At 36.6% G+C, this 7,810-nt stretch overlaps 1 protein-coding gene across 1 annotated transcript; it reads left to right on the top strand.

Annotated features, from left to right (window-relative positions):
• The first annotated feature begins 102 nt into the window (after positions 1-102).
• On the top strand, positions 103-6,775 carry LOC107606534 (UPF0481 protein At3g47200-like). The gene is made up of 3 exons (XM_088493597.1): positions 103-211; positions 622-1,125; positions 6,016-6,775. Exons 2-3 carry the CDS (start codon positions 626-628, stop codon positions 6,773-6,775), a joined length of 1,260 nt encoding a protein of 419 aa, XP_088349723.1. The 5' UTR covers positions 103-211; positions 622-625.
• The last annotated feature ends 1,035 nt before the right edge of the window (positions 6,776-7,810 follow it).

The following is a 7,810-nucleotide window of genomic DNA, read 5'->3' as shown; positions in this document are numbered from 1 at the left end:
GAACAAATTCTTTACTTCTATATGTGGTAGTTTTTTCCTTTTCATGTCTTTGTCATTTCTATATATTTACCAGTTTCCTTCACTCTTCCCTTAGCTAATTAATCAGTATCTTCATCAATCATTTGAAAGTATCATATTTTCATCATCCACATTGAAGTGAACACTAATATCATTAACGCTTCCTTGTATATTTTCACATACCAATTACCAGGTAAACGACACGATGGAAACACTTATTTATTTATCTTTTTTTAAAAATCTAATATCTAATAATTAGTAGGAATTATAAAGCAGGCTATCTACTCTGTCCTTTCTATGTACAGTGCATGCAGATACATATTATTTATTTTATCAATTCATATTCAAATTCTGTATAATATAAATACAAATTACACTAATTTATTTATTTATTTATATATAGTTATGTATCTTGTGTTGGTAAAAAAATTGTCAGTTATAAACAGAATGCTTGCCTCGTCAGAATATAGATTTAGCTAGCTAAATTTGTCCATAACTTGTAGAGAAAAGGTTCATGCGTGCATGGCTTTCATTAATTATTATCATTTCTATAACCTTTCTTTCTTTCTGGTGGCGCTCATGCACGTACATATATATATATAGATATATGGAGAATCATGTAGCTAAAGAGTTGGAAGCAATGCTGAAGGAGACACAACCTTCGTTTACAACCAAAAGCTGCTGCATCTACAAGGTGCCCCATGAAATCCGTCAATTTAACGAAGATGCATACACCCCAGTACTTGTTTCTATTGGCCCTCTTCATCACGGGAATTCCAGACTGGTAACCATGGAAGGTCACAAACAGGTTTATTTCCAACACTTGGTTGGAAAATCGGAGGCAAGTTTGAGTGATTTGGTGAGTTGCGTGCAACAGTTGGAACCACAAATCCGTGCATGTTACTTTGAGAATATCGATCTGACAGCGGATGAGTTGGTGAAGGTGATATTCATAGACTGTTGTTTCATAATTGAGCTTTTCCTCAGAAGTTATGAGCACAAGACAGAGGATGATGTTACCCTCCCAAAAGATTGGAAGGAGCTTCGAGTGAGATATGATTTGATATTACTTGAGAATCAGGTTCCTTTGTTTGTTGTTGAGAAAATATACAATGTTGAGTCTGCAGCGGAATTTTGACTTCTAATAGCTACAAAGTAATATGAAATTGAACACTACTCACAATAATGCACTCGCTATATAATTACTAAAGAGAAAAAAAAAGGAAAGAAAATGAATAATTGCTAAGGATATGTGAATTCCTTTAATTTTACTTTTTTTTTTGATTGAATACATTTTGATTTCACTCATTTATATAGTTTCCTAACTTCTATAAATAAAATAGTTTCCTATAAACGCTCTTTAACTCCACCAATTTCTCCAACTTCTCTCTTCCATCCTTTGTTTGCCTCCTTTGTTTTCTCTCTTCCGTTCTTTTATTCTCACAATTCTCCACCTCGTTCACAATTTGAAATCTACTCAAATTTTGGACGATCAAAGTATAGTATTCATATCTGGTTGCATCATTAGACAATAACTGCCTAACATGGAACAATATTGAGCAATTTCAAACAGTGTTGGAACTTGCTTCCTGACACCACTTTAGTCAACATGTCAGCGGGATTTTCATCCGTGTGTACTTTTACAAGAGAAATGTCACCTTTCTCCATAACATCACGCACGAAGTGATATCTAACATCAATATGCTTGGTACGAGCATGATGAACCTGATTTTTAGCCAAATGAATTGCACTTTGACTATCACAATTCAGATCCACGCAATCTTGCTTCAACCCCAAATCATCTAGAAGACCTCTTAGCCACATTGCTTCTTTCACCCCTTCTGCTACTGCCATGTACTCAGCTTCTGTAGTAGATAGTGCCACTGTAGCTTGTAACATCGATCGCCAACTAACTGGAGCACCTTGTATTTTATATACATAACCAGTCGTAGAACGTCTTCTATCTAGATCACCAGCATAATCAGAATCAACAAAGCCGCTGATTTGACATGATTTTCCACTAAAGCATAAACCTGTGTCAATGGTGCCCTTCAAGTATCTTAATATCCACTTGACTGCTTCCCAGTGTGCCTTACCCGGGTTTGCCATGAACCTGCTAACAACACTTACTGCCTGTGAAATATCTGGGCGTGTACATACCATAGCATACATTAGGCTACCGACTGCACTAGCATAAGGTACATTTTTCATGTAAGCCTTATCCTCTGCTGTTGTGGGAGATTGTTTACCAGAGAGCCTAAAATGTGGAGCCAACGGCGTTACCACCGATTTAGCATTTTTCATTTCAAATCTTTCAATGACGCGCTCAATGTATCCTCTTTGGCTCAAGAACAATTTTTGGCTTGATCTCTCCCTTTTAATTTCCATGCCTAATATTTTTCGTGCAGCACCCAAGTCTTTTGTTTCAAATTCTTTACCAAGTTGAACCTTTAACATATCTATCTCTACCTTGCTCTTAGAGGCAATAAGCATGTCATCCACATACAATAGAAGATAGATATAATCACCTCCAGGAAGCTTACGAATATATACACAACAATCATAATTACTTCTGGAAAAACCTTGTTTTAACATAAAGGAGTCAAATCGCTTATACCATTGCCGAGGAGATTGTTTCAATCCATATAGCGATTTCCTCAAGCGACATACCTGACTTTCTTTACCCTCAACCTTGAAACCCTCAGGCTGATACATGTAGATTTCTTCCTCTAAGTCACCGTGCAAGAATGCAGTCTTCACGTCAAGTTGTTCCAATTCAAGATCACCATGAGCAACAAGACTTAAAAGCACTCGTATGGAAGTGTGTTTCACCACAGGAGAAAATATCTCGTTGTAATCAACACCTTCTTTTTGTGCAAATCCCTTCGCTACTAACCTAGCTTTGAATCTTGTACCATCTGACTTAGTAGGATCTTCTTTTCTTTTATACACCCACTTACAACCAATTGCAGTCTTTCCCACGGGCAATGGGACCACATCCCATGTCTTGTTCTTATGAAGAGATTGCATCTCTTCCTCCATAGCGACCAACCAACTTTCTCTATCTTTGTCTTTGATAGCATGTTTGAAGGTGACCGGCTCATCATCCTCCACTGAGAGTGCATAATCTACCAAGTTTAGCTGCCCATAATGTCTCAAAGGCTTGTCTGACCCGAACTTCTGAACAAATTTATAATTCCTCTTTGGCCTAGTAGATGCCAAAAAATCCTGCTGCAGCTGTTGTAATGCATGTGCATTTTCTCGCTGAATTTCCTCATGATCAAGTTCATCCTCTGCGTCATCTCGAGTAGCATTAGGATGCTCCACCTGAACATTACTAGAGTCTATTTGTTGGTATTTAGACTCTATCTCCACCACTTGAGTATTTGAAGTTTTTCCAACATCACCATCATCTGGCACCATATCTTTAGACAAAGCTACCATAGATCGTTCATCAAAGGTAACATCCCTGCTAATTACAAACTTAGAATCATTTACACTCCAAAGGCGATAACCTTGAACCCCTCTTGGATACCCCAAAAAGATTGCCTTCTTTGCTCTATCATCAAGCTTATTATCTTTGACATGATAATAGGCTGTGCATCCAAAGACTCTGAGTTTCTCGTAATCTGCATGTTCCCCTGACCACACCTTATAAGGTGTGTTTTTATCTAGAGAAGAATGTGGGGATCGATTCACTATGTAGCAAGCTGTAGCAACTGATTCTGCCCACCATTCTCTGCCTAACCCGGAATTAGAGCGCATACACCTTGCCTTCTCAAGTAGCGTACGATTCAGTCGTTCGGCGACTCCATTCTGTTGTGGTGTTTCTCTAACTGTCCAGTGTCTTGTAATGCCTTCTCGGTCACAGAACTCCTTGAAAGCCCCATCCGTGTACTCTGTGCCATTATCAGATCGTAGAGTTTTTAACTTCCTACCCGTTCGATTTTCAACCATTGCTCTCCACTGCTTAAAAGTGTCGAATACCTCATTCTTATGTTTGAGGAAGTAAATCCAAACATACCTGGAATAATCATCAACAAAAGTAACAAAATACCTGGAACCACCCTTGGAAGTAACTTTAGCCGGGCCCCAAACATCAGTATGCACGTAGTCTAACAACCCTTTGCTTTTGTGCTTGCTTGTAGAAAACTTCACCCTGTGTGCCTTTCCATACACGCAATGCTCACAAAATTCCATTTGTGGTTTCTTCATATTCTTCAGCAAACCTTGTCCACAAAGCAATGATAGACCTTTCTCTGACATATGTCCAAGCCGCATGTGCCATATTCTCGTGCAATCTGTTTGATCTCTACTTCCACCGATTCCAACTGCTAACTCACCTATAACCGTTGTCCCCAAAAGAGAATAAAGATTACCGTGACGAAATCCTTTCATCACTACCAAAGAACCACGAACAACTTTCAGTACCCCATTTTCCGCAACTATTTTGCAACCATTTTTCTCCAACAAACCTATGGAGATCAGATTTTTCCGCAAGTCTGGAATATGTCTCACATCCTTTAAGGTTCTTACGACACCATCATGCATCTTGATTCTTACAGTACCCAACCCCACAGTTTTACAAGCATGATCATTGCCCATTAAAACTGTGCCACCATTTATGCTTTCATAGGTAGTAAACCACTTCCTATTTGGACACATATGGTGAGAGGCTCCTGAATCAAGAATCCACTTATCGAAGATTTCATAAGATTGTTCTGTCACAGAGTAACAATCTTCCTCATCATTTGAGACGTAGCTTGCTTCTTGCTTTTCTTTTGGGTTTTCGTTGTTCTGTTTCTTGAAAGCTATCTTCTTATTTGGACAATTTGCTTTGAAATGTCCAGCTTCACCACATTTAAAGCATGTTCTCTCCGCGTGAGGTCTAGATTTTGTCCTAGACTTTCCACGCTTATTACCTTTTCCTCTTTCATTAGTCCTTCCTCTAGCCGCGAACAATCCTTGTGCTTGATCATTATACTCTCTTCCATTTGAAGATGACATTACACTTGTAGCAACCTTACGTAGATCATCTGCTAAAAGTGATGCCCTCGTCTCATCCATGGTCAGAGTGTCACCCACCAGCATCAATGTCTGCACCAGATTTTCATAGGACTTCGGTAATGAAAGTAACAATATGAGTGCCTGGTCTTCATCATCAACCTTCACATCTATATCCTTTAAGTTTGATATGATCCTATCAAACTTATTGATATATTCTCGGATTGAGGTGCCTTCCTCCATCTTGCATGTATACAATTTGGATTTTAAGTAGATCCTGTTAGTTAGAGTCTTTGTCATGAAGTTACTCTCTAACTTTAACCAGACGCCTGCTGCAGTTGCTTCTTCGTTCACCAAGAAAGCAACATCCCTCTCAAGGCATAAGATTATTGCAGCCCGTGCCTCAAGATCTAATTCTTCCCAATCCTCATCTTCCATTCCTTCCGGCTTTTTCTCTTTTCCTGCTAGTGCCTTGTGTAACTTTTGTGATATAAGCAGATTTTTCATCTGCATCCTCCAATAGGAAAAATCATTTTTTCCATTGAACTTCTCGATTTCATATTTGCCTACTTTGACATTACTACTAGTAGAAGCCATTATATTCAAAATTGAATTTTACCACTCAAATAATGAATAATATAATGTTGGCTCTTGATACCAATTGTTGAGTCTGCAGCGGAATTTTGACTTCTAATAGCTACAAAGTAATATGAAATTGAACACTACTCACAATAATGCACTCGCTATATAATTACTAAAGAGAAAAAAAAAGGAAAGAAAATGAATAATTGCTAAGGATATGTAAATTCCTTTAATTTTACTTTTTTTTTTGATTGAATACATTTTGATTTCACTCATTTATATAGTTTCCTAACTTCTATAAATAAAATAGTTTCCTATAAACGCTCTTTAACTCCACCAATTTCTCCAACTTCTCTCTTCCATCCTTTGTTTGCCTCCTTTGTTTTCTCTCTTCCGTTCTTTTATTCTCACATACAATCTAGCTTTTGCTTCTCGCTTAGATAGTGGTCGATTCCCTTCATTTATGTGGCTTGCTGCTGACATATATTTTTCATATTTCAACACACAACGAGTGTTATTACCAGCAGCTGGTAGCACCATAGCACACTTCACTGATCTGCTTAGATACTTCCATTTGCCACCATCTCATAGAATACCTTCAAGGAACCTTGCACCGTTTGTTCTTGGTCACAGTGCATCTGAGTTAGTTGAAGCAGGACTGGAGTTCCAAGTAAATAAATCAAGTCATGGCATACTTGACTTGGAATTTGAACATGGTATTCTTAAAATCCCACACGTTACAGTGCATGATAGGACTGAAGTTTGGTTGAGGAACATTGTGGCTTTGGAGCAGTGTCACTATCCTCGTCATCACTACATCACTGACTACGTTAACTTCCTTGCTCAACTTGTCAACACAAACAAGGATGCGGATGTCCTCATCAAAGCTCGAATAATTCATAGTGATATAAGTGGTAATGACACTTCAGTGGCTAAGTTATTCAGAGATGTTGATAAGAATAATATACTGATAAATTATAATGTCAATTGTGTCAAAATTTGTGATGATTTGAATGCTTTCTACAAACATCCCTGCCGCACTAAAATAGCGACTCTGAGACGCGATTATTTCACCACTCCATGGAAGACAGCAACTTCTATTGCTGGAATTGTATTGCTCCTTCTTACTGTTATTCAGACTGTATGTTCCATTCTCCAGCTTCATTCTTAAATAACTAGTATTAAGGCTACTACTATAGCCACCTGCATTCACAAAAGAGGCTACTTAAATTGGAGATTTGCTAGTTATTATATTATTGCAACACTCTATTACGGATTCTAATTTAATTTGTATTCTTTCATTAATTTGTTGTCATGAATGATATCATGACAATTATTGTAATATATGTGACTACTCTTTTGAGCTTTGTATTGATATTATTGTTGCATTATTCAATTTCGTAAATAATATATAATAATATTGATAATGAGATTTAGCTAGAAAGCAAAACACTACCAAAGTGATTAGATAGAAATAAATAAACATGCACTCATATAGGTAGGCGGTGGTAGAGAATAGAGATAGGAAAAATACATAGAGCAAGAAAGAGAGAAGGTCATTATATTTGCCTTATTTACTATGACTCACTAAATTTTTACGCCAAGAATTTTTTAGTTTTCATGTTATCATCAAAAAGAAAAAAAAAAAAGGAAAAAAAGAAGAAATCCATGTAATGAAATCATGCTAGCTAAAATGTCATTTATTTTTTCCAAACTTGTCAGGAAAAATTAAAAACCTTAGAGCAAAAATATGAAAAGATGATTATGAAATATAAAAAATATTAAAACATAGATATTACATCTAACTCAAAATTTTAAGATAAAAAATTAATAGTCTGTCATCTTATAAATTTTTCATTTTTTGTTATTTTCTTTAATATAGAACTAATTTCATACATACACTACTCCTCACACTTGCAACATTAACACGCAGTTTAGGAGTATTAGAGTATATGCGAAGAAAGTTAGTTATCACAATAAAAGTTAGTTAGATTTCTGGTATGTAAGTCTTGCATGACAGCATAGGATATATATACTTGTTATCAATTCACTACGTACTCTCTCATTCTCTTCTTGGTTCTCTTTCTCTCTTCTCTTCAACCTAATTTAATATTCCTATACTAACAATAAGTAAAGAAAAAACGTAGGTTAAAGGATTACTTGTACCTAACCAAACTATATTACATTAAGAAGTAACATATTCAAG

This window comes from Arachis ipaensis, chromosome B7 (assembly GCF_059453495.1).
Source record: "Arachis ipaensis isolate K30076 ecotype BB chromosome B7, ASM5945349v1, whole genome shotgun sequence".
NCBI lineage: Eukaryota > Viridiplantae > Streptophyta > Magnoliopsida > Fabales > Fabaceae > Arachis > Arachis ipaensis.
This window is presented reverse-complemented; position numbering and strand designations above follow the sequence as displayed.

Bases quoted from the DNA above. Each gene is read 5' to 3' on its own strand.
- LOC107606534 (XM_088493597.1), top strand. From the start codon at position 626: ATGGAGAATCATGTAGCTAAAGAGTTGGAAGCAATGCTGAAGGAGACA. The intron at 1,126-6,015 runs ATACAATGTTGA...TTTTATTCTCAC, and splicing joins TTGTTTGTTGTTGAGAAAAT to ATACAATCTAGCTTTTGCTT.